The following is a 22,284-nucleotide window of genomic DNA, read 5'->3' as shown; positions in this document are numbered from 1 at the left end:
CTCTTCACGTTTCGTGACCGGAATGCACTCTCTCTTGGATGTATGGACAGTATGTCCGGCACTCATTGTCATTGCGCAAGGCTGGGCCTCGGGCGGCACACCTGATTACCCCCTCTGCTGCAATTTTAATGGATGAGTGTGGTTTTACAAACACAGTCGAGGCCGGCAAAACTGGTGGTTCCAAGGAGGTATCTCCGCTTGTTGCTTGCGGAAAAAGCCTCTATAAAGGAGATCACCCTGATCCCAAAGGGCTTAACAGTTATTTTGACATCGCCGGGCAAACTGCCTTTGATGCCCTTTCGCATTATTAAGGGGTGATAAACCTGCAGTGGTTCATTGACCGCTCTGTTGTAGAGGTACTTGTACCAGAAACTGTCGGGATTGTGTTTGTTCAGCACTTTCTTGATTTGTTTGATTTGTGGTTGATTTCCTTTTTTTGGGGGGGAGATTTTGGATGTAGTTCCATTCTTTAGTTTGTTTGGGGAAGCACTATTCTTTATGTGTTTATTCTATTCGCATAGAAGTGCCCCACATCCCACCTCGGAGCCCAACTGGGGGGAAACTCATGAATGACTAGGTTTCTTTAACAGTGTCAAAAGTGCCAGGGTTTACAATGATAGTTTAATCGGATAGGATTATTTCGATACGAAAATAATTCAAAATCAAGCTCTGCGAAAGCACGCTCGCTAGATCTGAACACCCACAAGCTAGATCAGGGGAATCATGGGGACAATCCAAATTAAACTCACGATTGACCCTAAGCCACCGCCTTCTTGGAAATCTACGAACCAAGGGCTCGGCATGACCAGCCGCCGATTGAATAATACAGGGCCCATATTACCTACTCGTTCTAACCGGAGTCTGAAGCCCAACAGTAGTGTGTAGCAGTAAAAAATAGGAGAGAAAAAAGAGCAAACCTATTCAACCACCAGGGACCTTCTGTCCCCCGGATACGAGATGCAAACCCACGCTAAACAGGTTGGATCAAATTGGAGCTACTGTGAAAGCCTTCAGCTAACACTGATATCACGCGGACGACAACATCACACCCCCAAAAAGTGGGTGTTGTTGCATCCGCAAGAGACCAAGTGCACCCGTCTCGGGACGTGGGACCCAGCTTTCATGGGTGCACCAGGGAATGCACCAATTCTAAACAAAGTAATATCTACATGTTTTAACTTGTCATTTCTCAGGCGCAGTTTTTCCAAAATGTTTTATCAAAATCAACTAGTTCAATAAAATAAAAACAGTTACATTCTGTTACATAGTATCATGTTAGCACATTGTGGATTTACAAGGAATATCCATCTTCGTCACCATCGAATCATGTGTTGGAATTATTCCAACTGTTTTCTATACTAAAGTTTCTCATCTATTTTCAGTCTATTTTCTAGAAATGTAAGTTTTCTTGCAGGCGACTATCGATTATCCAACCTCCAGGCTACTGAAGGACGGATTTTTCTGTCCTCGTCATTATTACATCGTATAGGCATCGTCAACAAATACTGTCTTTCAGATGCCCCCTAAATATTGTCTTTAGAATATCAATGTCAAAACCTGTATGTCAAACCCCTTTTCACGCATAATCTCACAGAATCTCTGAGCACTGTTGTCTTCTTTTTCAAGTCCAAATTGCATTGCTGATGTTGTTTTCTTCTTGTCCTTATACAAGAATGTTTTTAAAAGATTTTTAGGATTTGTCTTTTCTCGCATTGAAATCACTGAATGGAATCTAGATACAGTTATTCTTGTGCGCCGGATGTTATGCCAGATTTCTGTTTCTGATTGGTCCACTGTTTCCCTCTCTAAGCTTTCTAATTCCTCTGTGGACAGTTGTAAGGAAGCTTTCAGTTTTTTCACAAGCTGTTTCCTGTAAACTTGGTGGCAAATGAAGTTCTTTTGATGACAGATCTTGTGTTTCTTCCCTATCCTCTGTACATGGGCTCGAAGAAGTCTGTGAAAGAATTTGTACATCTATGAAAACTTCAAAACGCATGAAAGATATTTGCTGTTAGTCTACATAAATGACTTTCTATGTCTGTTTTAAATAAACTGTATTCACAAGAGTGAAGCACAAGTTATGACAAACTACTAGGAAATAAGTAAATTTGATATTCATATATTAATTTAGACAGCTTAGATGCTACCAATTTCACATTTTTTTACATTTGCACTATGGTCATTAAGAGAAGAGATAGAAAAGGGAACATGAGGCCCAGAGGGCATGTATTATGTATTAAGTTTTCTTCTTAATACAGAATCATTGTTTCTGTTCTAAAGGAATTTAAAAGATTTACCTCTACTTTCGATCGAATTCCCCTATTGGGCCCCAGAGGGTCAGAGCCAAAATTTACACAAACTCTAATCTAATGTATAATGTATGTATAATCTATGTAGAACTCTACGACTAGTAGTGATGTAAAGGAAATATTGGATTCCAGAGTCACCATTTTTTTATTATTTTTATATCTCACCATTGTGGGTGTTGTATTTCATAAAGCCATAAGAAGGATTAGCTTCAGATAGGGCTTCCACCAGATTTTTAAAGCTGTCTTCATTTCTTGTTCTGTTCTTTTCTTGCCTTGGGTCTAATTTTTTCGTGTGCAGTGTTTTTCTTTCTTTTTGTGTTTTCCCATGTTCTTGTCTGAAAGAAGAAAAAACAATTTGTTCAAATTGTTTGAAATAAAGAATTCAAAACTATTTCTAAATGTGAATTATTTACAACTAATTTATACACATAGATTCATTGTTTATGTATTTGAGAACAATAGGAAAAGTCCTGTCGATAGTTTTTCAGGCATTCAAATTGTTGTTTACCTGTAGCTTGAGTGAAAAGAATGAGAAATTTCATTTTTTTTTTAAATATAGTGATCATATTAAGAAGAAGTATTTATCTAAAAATGTTGACTTCATTCAATACGGACTTATTTCCATATTTATATATTTACACCCTCTAGGCTTGTTTATTATACCCAAATACTAGCCGAGTTTATTTACCATAACTGCATCGTAAAAATGATCTCTGATTCTGCACCAAAGTCTTTATAAGATGATAATATCAAGTGACCTTGATACTGTGCAGTATATGTAAGCCATCAGTTCACATTACAACAACCAATCCACTTAAGCACGACTTATTTTACTGTCTTTACATGAATGGCTGTGGCATCACTGTTTAGTTCCACATAATCATATATTTTTATTAAAATTTTGTTAATGCTTGAAAAATAGCTACACCATAGCAAACATATCAACTTACGTTACAACCCTTATATCGTGAACAGTTTTTGGTTCCACGGCTTTTTTTGCAGGTTTGTTCCATTCACATAACACATCCGTCACCGATTTGTTTGTTTGTTTGTTTGATTTATTAACGTCCTATTAACAGCTATGGTCATGTAAGGACGGCCTCCCATGTATGTGGTGTGTTGCGTGTATGTTGTGCGAGGTGCGTGTTTTGGGAGACTGCGGTATATTCATGTTGTGTCTTCTTGTATAGTGGAACTGTTGCCCTTTTTATAGTGCTATATCACTGAAGCATGCCACCGAAGACACCAAGCAACATACCCCGCCCGGTCACATTATACTGACAACGGGCGAATCAGTCGTCCCACTCCCTGTATGCTGAGCGCTAAGCAGGAGAAATGAATTCATAACACATGGGTTAAGATAAATATAGCACCGATAATGGTAGAAAGCTTTGGGTATATTTTTTAGACTAATGCTTATCATTAATTGGTCTATGCCAAGAAAAATAATTTGTAGAAGTCATGGAATAAAACAGGAGCAAATTACCCAATTTTTAATAATTTTCATTTTTAAGAGGAAAGCTGGAGTACCCGGCGAATAACCACTGACCTATGGTCAGTAACAGGCAAATGCCCGATGTAGGATTTTTCTCCAGGTACTCCGGCATTCCTCCACAAACAAACCTGGCGCGTCCTTTGCGTGGCCCTGGCTGTTAATAGGACTTTAAACTAATAAATCCAAAAGATTAACCACTAGACCACTGCGGCCCCATGTATATACTTTTGTATATAAGAGTACATCAACTCATTGATTTGTGAATGTATTATATTTCGAAGAGTTTGGCATAATGTTTTACAAACCCACTATTACAGAATGTATAAGGCATTGTTTTGTTTTTATTTATAGAGGAAGAGCAATTATGTATACATGTGCACCTCCACATTATTGGTTACACATTGTAGTTGCCATGGGTCCGTTTTTCACACCTATCTACAGATTTATTCAATCTACCGACTTCCTGTCAGTCCAGCACACATAGGGACGTTTCACACCTAACCATCAACCTATAATTTTTTCATCGACCGACTTTCTGTCGGCCAAGTACACAAAGTGACACACGTTCATCGTTGTATCATCATCATGACCGCTATACTATTCTGATTGTATTGTATAATAGTACTCAGAGGAAACAATGAACTTACCCTGCAACACAGTTACACGATGCACTGTCTACATTTCCTTCTGAAGAAAAACAAACATTAGTTTTGTAAACTTTTCTCGCCATTGAAGCCATCACTTCCGCACGAACGTAGGCCTAAAAGTTGTTGTTTTTCTGCAACGACATAATCTTTTGAACATATCCTTCTTCGAAGAATTTATAGGCCTTGAGCGACTTGTATGCTCGAATTCCGTCTTTGTCAAAAGTCTTGTTTCGATTTGTATTGAGGTAATGCTTTAATTTAGCAAAGTCGGGAACTCCTCTAAGACACTTTTCCCACTCGCTGTCATTGTCAACCGGTACAATCGCCGCCATGTTGTTGTGGTTGCCCCCAGTATGATAAAATCTCGTGAACTACCGCGAGATTTCAATAAACGTGATTCAGGTCAAGCATGCGCAAGGAAAATTGAGAGTATTGTTTAGCAAGTATCCCGAGTTATATTTTATCAAAAAGCATCAGATTAGCAATTAAAACTTGCATAAACATATTCCCGACTGTCAATGCCCTGCATGTAGGGCGTTAGAATTGTACCTGCTGCCCCTATTGCATGATCGTAAAAGGCGACAAAATTTAGGATCTAATCTTTTCTATTCTTCCCAATCTGATTAAAATACAGGGTACCGTTTCACAAAGCATTTGTAACTTTACGGGTACACGTAGGATTCATTTGTAAAAAAAAACATCGCCCAAGGCAGCAGCAGACGATAGGCAATGGAGAACAAAATGAAGAGGCGTCCGAACTTTACGGAAACTGAATGCCAGACGCTTGCAGAGCTAGCTATCCAGCACATAGATATTATTCAGTGCAAGTTCAGCTCGACTGTTACTATAAAAAAGGCTGACGTCTGGCAACAGATCACAGACAGGTACGTCTACGTTTCATGAGAGGCACATAACTAGCACAAGCTTTTATAGTATTTGTAACAATTACGATTGTGTTTGGTACAGCTATAATATAGCCAGAGCACCAACGATTTACCTGTGGATTGGCGACAGTACTCGAGTCTAAAAAAACTGGCTACACTAATTTCAGTACATCGATACAAGTCAGCGGTAGAGCGGTATGGGTTTACTTTAAATACACGCGTCGTTCTCAGTTGGGGTAGCACGCTGTAAGCCCATCAAGCAATCAATATTCTCCTTAGGAAAAGCATTACGAATTTTAAGGAAGGTTTCTTACTTAAGAATTAAGTTGATTAAGCCAATGACCTTTGTTATGATTATCAACAGGTAAAAAGGACAGTCTTCCATTTCTCATTTTTACATTTTTGTTTGTTTGTTTGTTTGTTTGAGTTTTACGGCCCATCGACAACTATGGTCATTTAGGGCCAAACTACAAGTCATGCATTAATATCAGGATAAAAGTTCAGGGTAAGAAAAAGCAAGTAAGGACTAAAACACAGATTGTAAACGTTTATTTGATAAAAAAAGGTTTGCATGGGATAAAATAGTTTTGGCTAAAACACATGAGAAAACTCATGCACAATGTTGATGATTTGTTTGTTTGTTTGATTAATTAACGTCCTATTAACAGCTAAGGTCATGACAATGTTGATGAAACGATGAAATGTTCAGTTGATACGATGTATGATGAGAAAACGTTCAAATTTTGCTTAAAATACCGATCTCTTTGAGATAATTGGAAATACGATTATGTCTCGCGGCATGAAATAAAGTGTACATGTCGGAGACATCGTAGTATTTATCTCGTATGTGTTTAAAATCAATACAATGCAATAAAATATGCTCCACTGTGAGAGGAGAATCACATGCATGGCATGTAGGAGGATCCTCCCCTCTCAATAGATAGGAATGTGTAAAATATGTGTGTCCAGTTCGGAGCCGAGAGAGAACCTTTTTTTTTTACATGCATCATTTTTATCTTTTATTCTGTTCGTGAGCAGCATCAATGCGATAAGCCCTACAACCAGAAGTAGAGATGAAATAAAGAAGAAGTGGCAGGACATGGTGGGGGAAACAAGAAAAAGGGAGTCTGCCCGCATGATGATGCAGAGACAGACAGGTGGAGGGTCAGCTCCCAAACCACTCTCACAGATGCAGGAGCAGGTATATGTCTCAATTACTATTTCAACATTATTGACATCATAATGGTCATGTTTTGGGTTTCATTTACTCACATAGACTTCACTTTGGCTCGGTTAGTTTATATAGTAGAAATGATAAGTAAATATAATGAAATGCAATGCCATTGAATAATAGCTTCATTATTTCAGTTATATTACACATTTTTTATCAGACATTGTACATCCATTTGTGATTACAGATTCTAACTGTGATTTCAAAAGCTTTCATCGTTGGTATTGAAGGTGTTGTGGAGTCGTCAATGGAAGGAATATATAACTATTTGATGCTAATGACAGATTAATAAATGAAACATCAAATATCATGTATAAGAACAAAATGTTTGATTTTGAGAATTTTAAGAAGCCCAAGGGGCCAAATTCAACATGTTAAGGTTTTAGTGCAAGTGTTGCATGAAAAACTGTTATCAGTATATATTTACATATGTCCCTATATAGTCAACGGGAGGGGAGTTGCGTTCAAATTAGCGTAAACGCAATGACGTATGAATACAAACGCAGTGCAGGTTCGGACTACTTCTAGTTAACGCTTCGATAGGATTTTGCGTCATAAGTTGACGGATTTTAAAATAACAATAAAGATTTTTTATTAGATCCAATTAAATATGTATTTGACATCAAAACAAAACATGTGTTCAAGCATTGTAACGGTTTATTAACGCGCTACATTGAATATGTCTGTATCCCATTGCTTTCATACCACCTTTAACGCAATCAAAACACTGTTCAATCTCTATAATAACTGACATTGATTTCTTCATTATATTTGGATTATAGATTCGTAGTGTCGTGATTTTTGCCTTAATATAGGGGTTTATGATTGCACCTGTTATGGATATGGTAATTCATTTAATTCTGTTATGGCTGCCAGAAAATAGTAACTTACTTTTCATTCAAGACACTATTGATACTTCGATTTCTCAAGTGTTTTTAATCTTGCTCATCTTATTTTAAATTTCAGACATAGTAACAAAAAAAAACACAGAAATGGAATGGTAACAAGAATATCTGTTCATTAAATCAACTATTATGATGTTTATAACTTCGTGTAGTTTCGTAGGTTGTTGTGGTGTGTATAGATGTAGAACTCCAACGCAGATTCAGTGAATGGTACGATACGTTTATTGGAGTCTTAGGAATCGACTCTGTACAGAGATTATTGGCGAGTTAATATAGCAGTACATCAGGATAACATATGTCAATATTTGGGTATGAAAGCCAATACCTGGAACATTTGACCCAACGTAGATGCTGTATTACATAGGGAAACATGTTTACTCATTAGACTTATCATGTAACATAATTAATAACATAGCTATGTAATTAATAGCAATACAATGACCCTAACAGAGGTTGGTTTTCAATAGACTTTACATGCACGTACATATACTATTGTAAATATGAAACACATGTGCTTGACCTACACAGTGTAACATACGTGAAAGATATATGTAGATAATTATATATTAGTCCAAATTTCAAAGTCTAAAATTCTTATCATTTATATATATTATACTACATTCGTCGCCATGTTATACATTATATAATTTGATATAATAAATTATAAAATTTCTAAAATTCTTATCATTTATATGAAAGATATATGTAGATAATTATATATTAGTCCAAATTTCAAAGTCTAAAATTCTTATTATTTATATATATTATACTACACTATATGTAAATTATATTTCTTCTGACATCGCGTCCATCTTCCAGATGTCCATGGTATTGGATGTTTTCTGGTTCTGGTTCTGGATCTATTTCATTCTCGGGAGGGTCAACCGCATTATCAATGCACAAGTTGTGAAGAATAAAACAAACGTAAACCACCTTGCATGTTTTTGCTGGAGAAAACATGATGCAACCAGTAGACTTGTGTAAAGACCTGAAAGGAATTTTCAGAGAACCATTTGTGAACTAATTCCAGTTTCGTACATCTAAAAAATAAAAATCTTTCTAAATGATATCATATACATACATGTATGTGCTTTATATTATGATAGTATACTCTCTATGTTAAACAAATATATAGAAAAAATAATTGAAATTGAAGTTTGATTATACATGTACAATGGATACATGGCCATATATTGCACCTGCATGCAACTACATGTATTTGACATACTCGTTTATATTTTCCTTATGTACTCATTCAATTTATCATTATTTTACTTCCATTGATATAAAGGAAATCAATTTTTGTACAAACTAAAATACCTGAATCTTGACTTAAGCAGTCCAAAAGATCTCTCTACCACATTCCTTGTTTTCATATTAGATTTGTTGTACCTGCATGGATAACAAAGAGACTTAATTGATTAGTTTGTTTGTCTATCTGTCTGTATGTAGGTACATTTAGTATGTAAGCCTGTATGTATACATCTTTATTACCGGGTATGTACAATTGCGAACTGAAAAAATAAATTGTGTATAAAGATCAGTGATTTCATTACCTTCTTATTAAAATAACCTTTTAATGCATGTACTTGTTTTCTGCTTGCATTTCGTTCTCTGCATGGTGTTTTGTTATGTACTCTATAAAATTACATGTAGTGGACCAAGTCTCCTTGTGATTATTCACATCGGATAGTTTCTAATCTATTATATGTTTCACGGATAAATTAATTCACGTCCCTTATACTTAAATTGCATGTTTAAAGCGAATTTGGGACCTTCGTGATTCCAAACATATACACGTTAACGTATATATATTAAGAATGTTACTCAATCAAATATATATATTCGCTTTAATGCACATACATTTCATCACTTTTGGATGCAGGGATGGCTACTGGTGTAAGAAGCCATGGCCTCAAGGGATAACCCGAATCCCCTAACAGCCATCCATACATCTGGTCCACTGTCGTTCCAACACCACTGTGGGTCGTGAACAGACCCTGGCCATTTGCAGACGACATTTATGAACCTAAGATATAAAATAATGTGTTGAGTTTCTGTTCCCTATCTGTGATCAAGGATGTAGATGAGGAGGATAAGTCACTCGGTGTTTTGGACGAATACGTCCCGAGCACTTTTGGCGACGACATATTTCCTTTTGACTCGCCCAATACGTACGTGTATATATCGTTTTCGCCGAAATATTAAATTAACGACCCTCCCTTTATAAGCGCACCTCCCATCTTCTAGAGAAGAAGTTGAAGTTGTATAAGCGCCCCCATCCAATGGATTTAACAATATTTTACAACATGTGATGCCTTTAACATCATAATAATTTATTATATGAACTCGCGAGTTTTTACATGTGAATCACGACATTGGGGATAATGCGTCTCAAAGGATGAAAGACATATGCATGTTTAATGTAACTGATTTATGTGTTATTAGTACAAAAAGGATTAAAATACTGCTGATTTTTTAGCTCACCTGGCCCGAAGGGCCGGTGAGCTTATGTCATGGCGTGGCGTCCGTCGTCCGTCCGTCCGTCAACATTTCCTATAAAATGCTACTTGTCCTAGAGTTCTGCATGGATTGTAACCAAATTTGGCCACAAACATCCTTGGGAGAGGGGGAACAGAACTTGTTTAAATTTTGGCTCTGACCCCCCGGGGGCAGGGCCCAATAGGGGAAATAGAGGTAAATCCTTTAAATCGCTACTAGTCATAGAGTTCTGAATTGAATGTAACCAAATTTGACCACAAATATCCTTGGGGAAAGGGGAACAGAACGTGTATAAATTTTGTCTCTGGCCCCACGGGGGCAGGAGGGGCGGGGCCCAATATGGGAAATAGAGGTAAAACCTTTAAATCGCTACTAGTCATAGAGTTCTGAATGAAATGTAACCAAATTTGGCCACAAACATCCTTGGGGGAAGGGAACAGAACTTGTATAATGTTTGCTCTGCCCCCCCCCCCCCCCCCCCCCGGATTTAGGATCTTATCTTTTCTTTTCTTCCTAATTGACTTTATCTTTCCTAATGCCTTCCTTGGCACCGCCTCACTTTTGAGGAAGGCTCTGGGTTCTGTCCCCTGGCCGAGAGACACACCAAAGTCTATCAAAGTGGTAGTTTCTGCTCCTGCTTAGCGCTCAGCATACAGGGAGTGGGACGACTGGTTCGCCCGTTGTCAGTATAATGTGACCGGGTGGGGTGTGTTGCTTGGTGTCTTCGGTGGCATGCTTCAGTGATATAGCACTATAAAAAGGGCAACAGTTCCACTATACAAGAAGACACAATATAAATATACCGCAGTCTCCCAAAACACGCACCTCGCACAACATACACGCAACACACCGCATACATGGGAGGCCGTCCTTACATGACCATAGCTGTTAATAGGACGTTAATTAATCAAACAAACAAACAAACATCGCTAATAGTCTTACAGTTCTGCATGGATTGGAAACAAATTTGGCCACAAACATCCTTTGGGGAAGGGGAACAGAACTTGTATAAATTTTGGCTCTGGCCTCCCGGGGGCTGGAGGGGGTGAGGCCCAATAGGGGAAATAGAGGTAAATCCTTTAAATCGCTACTAGTCATAGAGTTCTGCATGGAATGTAACCAAATTTGGCCAGAAATATCCTTGGGAGAATAAGAACTGAGTTTGTATAAATTTTGGCTGTGGTCCCGGGGGGGCAGGAGGGGCGGGGCCCAATAGGGATATTATAGGTAAATTCTATAAATCGCTAACCAAATTTGGCCACAAACATCCTTGGGGGAAAGGGAACAGAACTTGTATAAATTTTGGCTCTGACCCCCTGGGGGCAGGAGGGGTGGGGCCCAATAGGGGATTTAGAGGTTAATATGAAAATTCCTTCAGAAAAGAAACAATGAACCAGTACTCAGAACATTACTTGGCATTTCAAACCAGGTGAGCGATACAGGCCCTCTGGGCCTCTTGTTTCGCCCACAACTTACATTTTGGTTCGTTGATAAGCGCCCCCTTAGTTACAGTTTGGATGCTATATGTAATTACGGCGAATACGGTATGTAGAGTATGATATACCGATTTTTGACCTAGACCTCTAAAACGTCTAAAATGGTCTTCGGCCACTGACTCTGATGGGTCCATAATCATAAACTGTAACTAATTCTCAGATCCCTGTGGGATTATAATTACCGCTTTACTTTCTGAAGCGGGCCGTCATTTCATGAGATCTATATCTTTTAATGACAATTTACGACATTTCTTCTAAATCTTACAGGTATTTGTTGAGAAAAATGATTTTTACTATCAATTCATCGGTCCCGCGTCGTGTATAGTATGGTGTAAAGAGACAGCTGTGACAAATCCTCCTCACTTGTATATCCTTGCTGTGATGGTTACATGTATAAGGAGGATTCAATTAATGGTAACGTGATGCTAATATCCATACCATGCATTACCACAGAGCCTACATTGTACATATGTACTCTATGACAGTTCTATGACAGTTTGCATTGTTTTGTATACTTTATTGTGCATAAAACTCGAGCAGATATCAAACAAATATACGACAATATAACCATGCTTTGAAATAATCCACAAATATGGCTCCACATATCGCATATAAATTAATACGCGTGCTATATTCCACAGGCAACTTTTGCCACATGTTAACAATTTGTTAATCCTTCTATGATAATACAAAATATGGATATACATTTTATCTGTTTTGAACAAGAACATTAAGTCAAAATAAACAACATGTATAAATAACACACACACACACATTACATATATGTACATTGTATGTAAACTAATTCTCAGGTCCCCGTATATTTTTCACATACATGTACACATGAACTAGACCTACTTCATAGGTTAATTTACATTTAGTCTTCATGATTTTTTTAAAAAATAATTATGCATTTCTTAACATAATTTATGTTATCAGCACCAATTGAAATTATTATGACGAAAAATTTACAGTTAAAACAATGATGATATCATAATAAAGAATCAAGGACTAGAGTTAAGAGGCTTAATTTTGTTTTTTCATTGTTTAACACAAACTGATTAATACGTTTAGAATGCATCGCTTTGGTGTTGTAGCAAAAATTATTCAGGGATATATGTGTACGGCTTTCACATTGTATGTTCCGTCTTTTTGCATTTCTTTCTTAATTATAATCGACTAAGGGGACATCACTCATTCAATTAAAGAACGCTGGCGGGTATGCATGAGTTACATCAATACAACTTACTTCAAAGAATGGTCGCAGATTGCTTGCACATTTAGTGCATGATAACCTTTTCTGCAAACAAATACATGCTCGTCGACGGTGGGGATTGGATTGGTATAAGAGTCCCATCAATAGCACCCACAACATTGGGCAATCCGACGATTCCGTGGAAACTTTCACTGCACGGACTTCAGTCATGGAGGAAGGGAATTTTATAACATGGCGATACTCGTCAAAGAGTGCATTGGTCACAGATGAAATACTGCGACTAACAGATGCTCTGCGAACCCCTCCCCTCCCCTTCGCAAAATATCTAAGGCACACAAGGACCCGTGTTGTGGGGGGCACTGCATGTGAACGCCGGGTTGGGCGTGTAATAACGGGTGAGATTGTTAGCAATATATCATTGATTAAATGTCTCGGTAGTCTATACCTCTCGATCAGAGAAACATCATCGAACAAAAAGATGTCCGCGGCATATTCTCAATGTCGGCATGACGTCACAGTCACGTGACAATTCTTCACAACATATCCGCCATCTTTGTTTGGGGGTAAGTAGGGGAGTTGTGACAATATTACGTAAGTTCCACATTTATCCACGATATATTCAAGTCAGGCTATGCTTTCACCGAATCATGTCGTTTGATTATCAAGAAGAGTTACCCTCGGATGCAAAGGGAAGATATATTGAGAAGTTGCACCTCATTGGCGAAGATAAATGCCCCTACAAGGTCCCTGCTGATACCTGGGTCAATGACCCGAAGCAATGGCCGCCATTACAGTACAACGATGTTTACAGTTACCTCATCAAATTTCCACGTGAGTATAATTAATATTAAGTTGTCATCAGTGACTTGTAAGACAACAAATCAACATGTAATTATCTTAACTGAAATATACGCTACGACAGTTTTAAATACCTAACTAGTCCACCCTAGTGCTGGTAATCAATATGACAGAAGTAGGCCTTTCGATCTATTTTTGGCATTGATACACCTGACTGAACGGTGACCTATACAGGTAATGTAAACTAAATGTCACGTGACCACGGTTATTATCTGTGCCTAGCAGTTTATATATATATTTAAATAATCATCCATGTGACATTGGACCATGCAGGATATGAATAGACAGGTTGGGAAAAAGGGCTCAGCTCATGATCTGGGGTATTTGTCTTGAAACATGTTCGGAATATAGTCAAGTATGAATAGTTCTAGTCGGCCTATCATTTTTAATTTGAAACAAAACCATATGGGGTCAAGTATACTGGTAGTCTTCAATGTACGTGAATGGTTGATTCATCAACGGTTCTCCAAAAATTAGAGGAATCTACAGCTACATATTACTCCCTAATTATAGATTAATACCACAGTCTACATGTATTATACGAGAAACTCCAAAATATACTCATATATCATTTTGTCAGTGAGCTAAGAACCTGTGGTATTAACCTATAATTAGTACAGTTAATACAGGAACAGAGGCTGTCACAGCATGCTATCCATAATCCTAATGAACCCCATGGGGTTAAAGAAAATAGGTATTACCTAGCTACCTGTGACACCTGACTGATCATCTCATGTAAGGTGTCACCTTACCTGGTGGGGTGGGGAAAGAATGGGAAAAGGACCTTAGGCCTGGTGGCCATGACGACAGATCTTGGGGCCCAGAGTTAACATAAGTTACTTATGAAGGTATTTTGTATACCTGAAGTTATTTGCAGGTACCTTGTATACCTGTATCCCCATGTTTGTATTTTGCTGTGACAGACATTTAGGTATCAATACAAGAAATATACATGTACATATAGATCTACATCAAAATACACAATGTAGTAAAATAATGATAATGATAAAATTTAAAAAATTAAAATAAAATATACATGTATAGATTAGTATATGATAAAAATATTGTGTTTTATCTGTACCTGTATAAACACTAAAATAGATCTATGATTTAAAGGTCTCTTGACAAACATGAATTATACATGACACTCCACATGATTAAATGTAGGTGTATATGTTATCACTTTAGGATTATCTTCTGATACTTGTACATATTTTTTGCTGTATATCTTATCAATCATGTATCATATCCATGATTTTTTTCTAAACATGATTTCATCCAGAAATTTCTCATTATAACTTATTGTCTGTTGTATTAAGTGAATTTCTATATCTATACAATCATATATTCAGGGCGTAACAAGTCTAACTTGTAAATAAGAAAGCAAAATAATAACAGCAAACTGTAAATTCACATTAAATTTGAAGATTTTTTAAAACTGTTTAATTGAGAAAATAAAAAAATATATGAATAAAACATATCCATTTTGATTTTTCTACCCAGCTGTATATGATTGAAAAATTATTAGAAATATCATTAAAATGAAGAATTTATTCTACAGGTGTATATTCATCAGAGGCCATGGAAAATTACAGATCCCTGGACGCCCATGTATTCTTTGTCTCTGGATGGGTACAGACAGTTGTTCACAGAAAGACAGTCACAGGAAATATAATTGCAAAGGCTGATGTGAAACCCTCATGGAGAGTAACCGATGAACCTCATCACCCTTGGGTAGCTCTGAAGAGAGATGGACCAGTAATTACTGCCCATTGCGACTGTATGGCAGGGTAATTATATTTATATATCACTTCATAAATAATTATGTTACATATTTTATGTGATTAAATTATATTTTTGTTTGACTTAGGAGGATGTGGAAATGTACCGTAAATATTCTTAAGTTCAATATTTTGAGAATAATCTAAAGTCTTTATAGATAAATATTCTTCCATTGTTGCAATGTGAATAAAAATTAGTAATGTAAATTTTTAATAAATGAAAAAGATATCTTCTGACCAGAGATGATCTTCAATTAATCGTTTTTACAGAAATAGTATTACAATGAAATAAGCTTGTTGCTTTATTTTTTATGTCTGTCTTGGCCTGAAAACACATATCAGCCAGCACTGATCAATTTTGTGATAAAATCATCCTTAAACATTCAAGTTAATATTGTATTTTAAAAAAATTCTTTTTAGGCTTGGGGAGACTTGCTCGCATATTGGTGCCCTCCTTTTCAAGATGGAAGCTGCCGTCCGTTTTGGGTATACAAGGTCTGCCTGTACAGATGAGTCCTGTTTGTGGAACCAGTGCTTTACAAAGGATGTTAAGCCTGCACCAATCTCAGAGATTCAGTTCTATAAACAAGAGGCGAAAGATCGTTTAATCAAGAAAAAAAGAAAGAAGACAATGCCAACACCTGCCAGTGAAGAAGAACAACAGACATTCTTACAGTCATTGAGTTCGTTAGGAGAGAATTTGGTTGGGTTAAGTGCCTTTAAAGAGTTTTCCGGAAATTTTATTGGACTAGGACCAAAGCTAGAAGACAAGACACTTCCACCTCCACTGAGGGAGTTGTACAGTCACCAGTATTCAACTGCATCGAAGGAAGATCTCTCAGAGTTATGCGACAGAACCTTTAGTACTGTTAAGATTTCAGCAAATCAATCAAGGAAAATAGAAGAGCTCACACACAGTCAGTCGAGCTCTTTGACATGGCATCACCAGAGGTCTGGCCGCATTACAGCTTCAGTGGCAGGGGAGGTAATGAATACTTCAATTGAGAAACCATCAGTGTCACTCCTCAAGAAGATCTGCATCCCGAACACGTCATCGCCTAATGTGCCTGCCTTGAACTGGGGGAAACTTCATGAGGATGATGGATATAAACTGTACCAACTGTTAATGGAGTCGGACAACAGAGTGGATCTTCAGACCTATCCAAAAGGAGAAATTGTCATGAAAGATATCTCAGGCCAACATTTATCCCTGAACGTTCACAAGGCAGGATTTGTGATACCAGAACAGAAACCTTTTCTGGGAGCTTCACCGGATGGTCATGTAAATTGTGAGTGTTGCGGGAAAGGCCTACTTGAAATAAAGTGTCCATACAACATCAGGGATAAAACCATTAAAGCGGCCATTTTGGACAATAGCTTCTGTCTTAATGCATCATTCTCTCTGAAAAGGAGTCATAAGTACTTTGCCCAAGTACAGATGCAAATGTACGTGTGTGATGGAAACTACACTGACTTTGTGGTTTGGAGCCCTATGGATTGTGTCGTCACCCGAATCAACAGAGACAATGGTTTCATAAGTAAAATGATAGAGAAACTTGAGAAGTTTTGGAAGGTTGTGGTTTTACCTGAGTTGTTGACTAGACGTCTTGAAAACAGTACTAGTGCCAAGAATTCTCCGGATCTGTGCAAAATCAGAGTCCCCAAGCCTGCAGACGACGACAAGACGTTTTGTGTTTGCAAGACAACGGACGATAATGCAGACATGGTTGGGTGCGACAGATGTGACAACTGGTTTCATCCAGCGTGCTTGAAGTTGAAGAGACTGCCAAAGTCAAAGACATGGTATTGTCCAAAATGTAGAAGGGAAAAGAAAAAACAAAATACGGTGTGATTCCTTGAGTCGATGAACAATGCGTCTCTGTGTATACAGATATACATTACACATGTGAACTGTTTGCGAGAATCAAACTGTATGACTTTGATGCACTCACTTGTGACTTGTATTACGCAATGATATGTAAATATGTATATTTATTTTAAATTGATATCTTTTTTGAAATAGTTCTATTCCATTTAATAATTTTCACACTGTTCTGCTGATATCGTGATGATATATAATGCCAAAATTTCATTACGACTGACATGACTCGTTAGTTATTTATTATCTTGATTTGTCCACTTATTGCATGATTAGAGGTTTTGTTTAGAAACTGGAAATATATGTATATCCATGCATAGATGAAATTACATTATTTTTTTATGAGAATTTGCAACATTTTGAGGAATACCAGGTATTGTTTGTGTAATTTAATGCAGATTTATGTATTTTATACAGATATTCTCCTCTAAGACTATATAGAAGTTAATTTAAATTGTGATAATATATATGCTGGGGTGATAATGTCTTATAAAGTTGTGAAATCACAGATGTGTCCTGTATAGAAGGTTAACTTTAAATTTATATATGTGATATGGCCTATACATGTATATAGAAGGTAAATATAAAAAGAAGGTTAAACTTTAATGAGATATGTCCTTAATATATATGCGAAGAAGGTTAAACTTTAATGTGATATATCCTATATCGAAGGTAAATATATACTGTGCATATGCACAGGTTAAACTTATCTGTGATATGTCCTATATAGAATGTAAACTTAAACTATACGAATGGTATTTCATACAAATACAGGAAGGTTATATTTATGCTGAAGTGATATATCTTAAATGGTGCAGATTTTGTTAATATATGTTGTTGTTCCTAATAAATTATTGACTTTTTCAGTTAGAAATTATTTTGGTTTTCTTTTGCTTCTTCAGATTTATAAATGTTGTATTAACTGTGAGATATTTTATGAACTATCTCAAGTTGTAAATCTGCTGAAATCAGTACATCTGGTATATATATGGTGTATGGATCCTGGAAGTGCAATGATTTATTGCGATACATGTATATTTTTTTACAATATAATATTTGATACACTTATGATCAGGTACACTGTTTTTAAAATATGATACATTGAAACAGATTTTTTTTTTTTTTTTTTAAATTAATGACTGGAATAGTTTGAAATCTTTTTACATGTTTGAATAAAATGACATGTTTTGAATCTAAATGCAATTTAACTTTGAATTTGCAAGAAGTGGTAAAGTAAGTAAAGATGATTATTGGTGTATCATAAATTATTGTATTGTAGCAAAATATTGTGATACATATATCCAGACATCAGTGTTCAGTTCCTCTATATCGCGCGATATATCTTGCATAGACATGTGGCAGGTACCAAAAAGTTACATCTGTTATTGTTAATGTACTTGTCACATTATGGTAACTCTATTATCACGATAAAGATCATTTTCATTTTTAAATAAAATAATTTACCATAATTTGACAAATTCATAGACAGTCACAGATAATTATTAGTATTACACATACTGTATTCAACCCAGAAAGGGCCCCTCTCCCATTTTTTAAGCAATAACTTCATGCCGAAAATACGGCAACAGTTTCTTTTATTGATTTTTCCCCCCAAATTAACTGTTTACTAAGTATGTGCAAGTGATATTGTGAAAATGTAGTCCACATTAAAGAAGTGGACTCTTATTGGGTCGAATACAGTAATCTTTAACTGAAGATTTCAAATTAAGAAAACAACTCTTTGGTAGAAAATGATCTCAAATTTATTAAATTAATATCAATATCAGCCTAGGAATATTCAATTCCTATGGCCAGATTAACCACAGACTTTGAAACCATAAAATTTTAATTAATCACATTTTCAGTACAACATCCATCACTTATTCACTCTTTGTATACAATGCCTAAACTTAGATTAGTTAAAGCTGCACAAACAGTTATCAATTTATCACAACTTGATTCTGTTGATCCCAAACTTTCGTCTTTCAAACTTTGTACACATCGAACTGGCATTGTTCCTTTCAATATGGTAAATCTGTTCTTCATTAGTCCTATTACTCTCTCGATATGGATTCTTACAGACGATATTTTCCTTGATGACTCAACCTCTGAGGCAGGCAATTGTTTTTTACCTTTGGTGAATGCAGGGGTAATTAATTGGGCTGAGCACTTAGTAGCAAAGTCTTCTGCTAGCATGAAGCCACGATCTGCCAAAATCTGATCACCGGGTAAGTGAAACTGTGGACTTATAAAATTGGACTCGCGCACAATTTGGACATCTGAAACACGACCTCCCCATGCTTTAGATAAAAAGTTAATGGATCCTAGTGGGCTGCAGGAAATGAACACTTTCACTGTGGTATGTCTCTTATAGCTACTAAAACATTGTGCCCTAGCTAATAAGTTTCTAGGAGCTTCCATGAAGATTTCAAAACAATCAATAATAGATGTTAATCGAGGAAACTTTTCTTTGAACACAGGTGGAATGGTTTGGAAAATTGTTTCTCTATCTTGCCATTTCACAAAAAAACCTATTTTGGCATGCAACATATCTATCCACTTCCAAAAATAATCCACCATCGTTGTTTTGGGGATCCCTTTCACATGTGCAAGAAAATCAAACGAAACATTGTGTCGCAGCTTAACAAGGGTAAGGAATAACTGTTCCTGCAGTGGTAGTTTCTTGTTCGTGGCCTTCACAAACACACTAAGGAACAGGAAAATTTTCAAAAATGCTCCCCAGCTGATGCCTATCATGTTTCTACATAAATCATCATTGCCATTTACACTTTCTGACGATAAAGATGAAGCACTTATCAGTTTCTCAAGAGATTTTACCTCTTCACGAGCTTCATCACGCTCACGCCTCAAGTTATTTATCTCCATATAGAGCATTTCCCTCTCTGATGTTTCCAGTGGCCTCTGCATAGGGGTTTGAGGGTCAATATCTCTCCTATTAGAAGATTCACTGTCTGATTGAGATGCTATGCTGTCGACATCTTCTTCATCCTGATCAGTAGGTGAATCCACATGTTCTGACTGAGGATCATCAGTTGTTACTTTTTCTTTCTCAGTGTTGATCTCGGGCTCATTCAATTTCAGTTTCTTTCTTGCATGTGATATGTGCACATCTAATTAAAAGAGAAAAACAAAAGGCATTGAAACCCTTGATCTATATTAATTTTAATCACTAATTATTTCAAATCGTATTTAATATTTTGAGTTTAATTGTTTAAAACTCCAAACAAAAATACCTCCATAATCTTATGTATATAAAAGCCTAAGCCAACAGAATAAAAAACAAAACGTAATGGTACATGTTTTTCACATAACTGGGGTTAATTATACTTAATTCACAAAATTAAAACCAAGAATAAGTCGTAATAATAGAATTATTGTTCAGCTTAAACATAACATAATATTTTACATATATATTCAGCTCAAAATGTAAAATTTACATCACAGGAATATCAATATTTATAAAAGATATACATGTATATAGTAAATAGTTTTACCTTTACTAACTTAGGTAAGTTAGGACAGATCAATCATGGAAGCTGTGCCTAGAGCTAATTTCCAAAATGATACTTTGTTTTAAATCACCATTAATTTATTTTGAACTTCAATGTATATTATTAAGTATTGATGAAAATTTGATGTGTTTAATTAACTAACCTGAATTTACGTTTGCCGATCTTTTCATGACTCTCTGATAGCGGTCCATCTTTCCTGTAGACTTAGCCGACTTTGACTGGTAATAACTGTTTTCATTGTGAGGGAAGACAGAAGGCACATAATCGGGGTGACGAGGATCATTTACTTTCTCGCCTAAATGATAAAACAAGAAGATGTTAGTGAGATTCGTTTTAAAATCAGAAAACCAAAATATTAACGCACTATACAAATACAATATTACTGTAGTAGGTACAGAAATATAGTTAATATGAGAAAACAAAGCCACATGATCGTCGACAGAGTGGTCTTGTGAACCTATTTAGCCTCGGCCTGTTATATCATTATTCAGGTCAATTGAGCCTAATAGGGGAAATAGAGGTAAAATCCTTTAAATCGGCTATACTAGTCACAGAGTTCCGCATGGAATGTAACCAAATTTGGCCAGAAATATCCTTGGGAGAATAAGAACTGGGTTTGTATATAATTTTGGCTCTGGTCCCGGGGGCAGGAGGGGCGGGGCCCGAATAGGGTGGGGGGAAAATAGAGGTAAAATTCTTTAAATCGCTACTAGTCATAGAGTTCTGTATGGATTGTAACCAAATTTGGCCACAAACATCCTTGGGGGAAGGGGAACAGAACTTGTATAAGTTTTGGCTCTGGGCCCCCCAGGGCAGGACGGGGGTGGGGCCCAATAGGGGAAATAGAGGTAAATCCTATAAATTGCTACTTGTCCTAGAGTTTTGCTTGGATTGTGGACCAATTTGGCCGCATCAACATCCTTGGGGGAAGGGGAACAGAACTTGTAATAAATTTTGGCTCTGACCCCCTGGGGGCAGGAGGGAGTGGGGGGCTAATAGGGGATTTAGAGGTTAATATCAAAATTCCTTCAGAAAAGAAAACAAATTGAAACCTGTAGTTCAAACAATGAACCTGTATTCAGAAGTACATTACTAGAAGGTCATGCTATTACGTACTGACCAGGTGAGCGTCATACAGGGTAACGATCAATACTCTGGGAAAGTAGAAAATGGTTTGATATATGCTCTGATGTGGACCAATCAGACGTTCTTCTTTCATCACTGTATCAGCCGATTTTTTCGCCGCTGGACCGTCACAGCAAAAACGATCTGGTGACACAGAAAATTGTTCAACAACAACAAAAAAGCCCCAAAAGGATACTGAAAGTAACAGTAAACTACAGAAAAAACTTCAAAGAAAAATAGTTGCAAGATTTTGACTGGCTGCGAAACGAGAATGATCGCATGCAAGCACTCGAAAAACTTTAAAAAAAAAATACAATGCGTTTTGTATCAGGGCGCTCCAAGAATTATCAGCGTTCTGCTCTTGTCAGGCATATGAGATCGGCGGGCACGATCATACACTTGCAAAGAAAATTGTAACACAAC

General features: G+C 36.6%; 3 protein-coding genes and 1 pseudogene across 4 annotated transcripts; 2 read left to right on the top strand and 2 right to left on the bottom strand.

Annotated features, from left to right (window-relative positions):
- Positions 1–5,180: 5,180 nt before the first annotated feature.
- Positions 5,181–6,855, top strand: LOC138311501 (nuclear apoptosis-inducing factor 1-like). The gene is made up of 3 exons (XM_069252826.1): positions 5,181–5,335; positions 6,374–6,536; positions 6,754–6,855. The coding sequence occupies exons 1-3, from the start codon at positions 5,181–5,183 to the stop codon at positions 6,853–6,855; spliced, it is 420 nt and encodes a 139-aa protein (XP_069108927.1).
- Positions 6,856–8,245: 1,390 nt separating this feature from the next.
- On the bottom strand, positions 8,246–13,050 carry LOC138311500 (putative nuclease HARBI1; annotated as a pseudogene).
- A 131-nt stretch (positions 13,051–13,181) lies between these two features.
- On the top strand, positions 13,182–18,077 carry LOC138311496 (uncharacterized). Of its 2 annotated transcripts, none has more exons than XM_069252822.1 (3): positions 13,182–13,516; positions 15,105–15,333; positions 15,745–18,077. In XM_069252822.1, the coding sequence occupies exons 1-3, from the start codon at positions 13,192–13,194 to the stop codon at positions 17,174–17,176; spliced, it is 1,986 nt and encodes a 661-aa protein (XP_069108923.1). In that variant the 5' UTR covers positions 13,182–13,191; the 3' UTR covers positions 17,177–18,077. The 2 variants fall into 2 exon arrangements, with proteins under 2 accessions (XP_069108923.1, XP_069108924.1); XM_069252823.1 differs by having other exon boundaries at positions 13,182–13,863.
- Positions 18,078–18,943: 866 nt separating this feature from the next.
- On the bottom strand, positions 18,944–21,190 carry LOC138311497 (uncharacterized). Its single transcript, XM_069252824.1, has 2 exons — positions 20,879–21,190; positions 18,944–20,334 (listed from the first exon to the last, which is right to left on the bottom strand). Exons 1-2 carry the CDS (start codon positions 20,925–20,927, stop codon positions 19,088–19,090), a joined length of 1,296 nt encoding a protein of 431 aa, XP_069108925.1. The 5' UTR covers positions 20,928–21,190; the 3' UTR covers positions 18,944–19,087.
- Between the last annotated feature and the right edge of the window lie 1,094 nt (positions 21,191–22,284).

Source organism: Argopecten irradians, unplaced genomic scaffold (genome assembly GCF_041381155.1).
Source record: "Argopecten irradians isolate NY unplaced genomic scaffold, Ai_NY scaffold_0034, whole genome shotgun sequence".
NCBI classification, from domain to species: Eukaryota; Metazoa; Mollusca; class Bivalvia; order Pectinida; family Pectinidae; genus Argopecten; species Argopecten irradians.
This window is presented reverse-complemented; position numbering and strand designations above follow the sequence as displayed.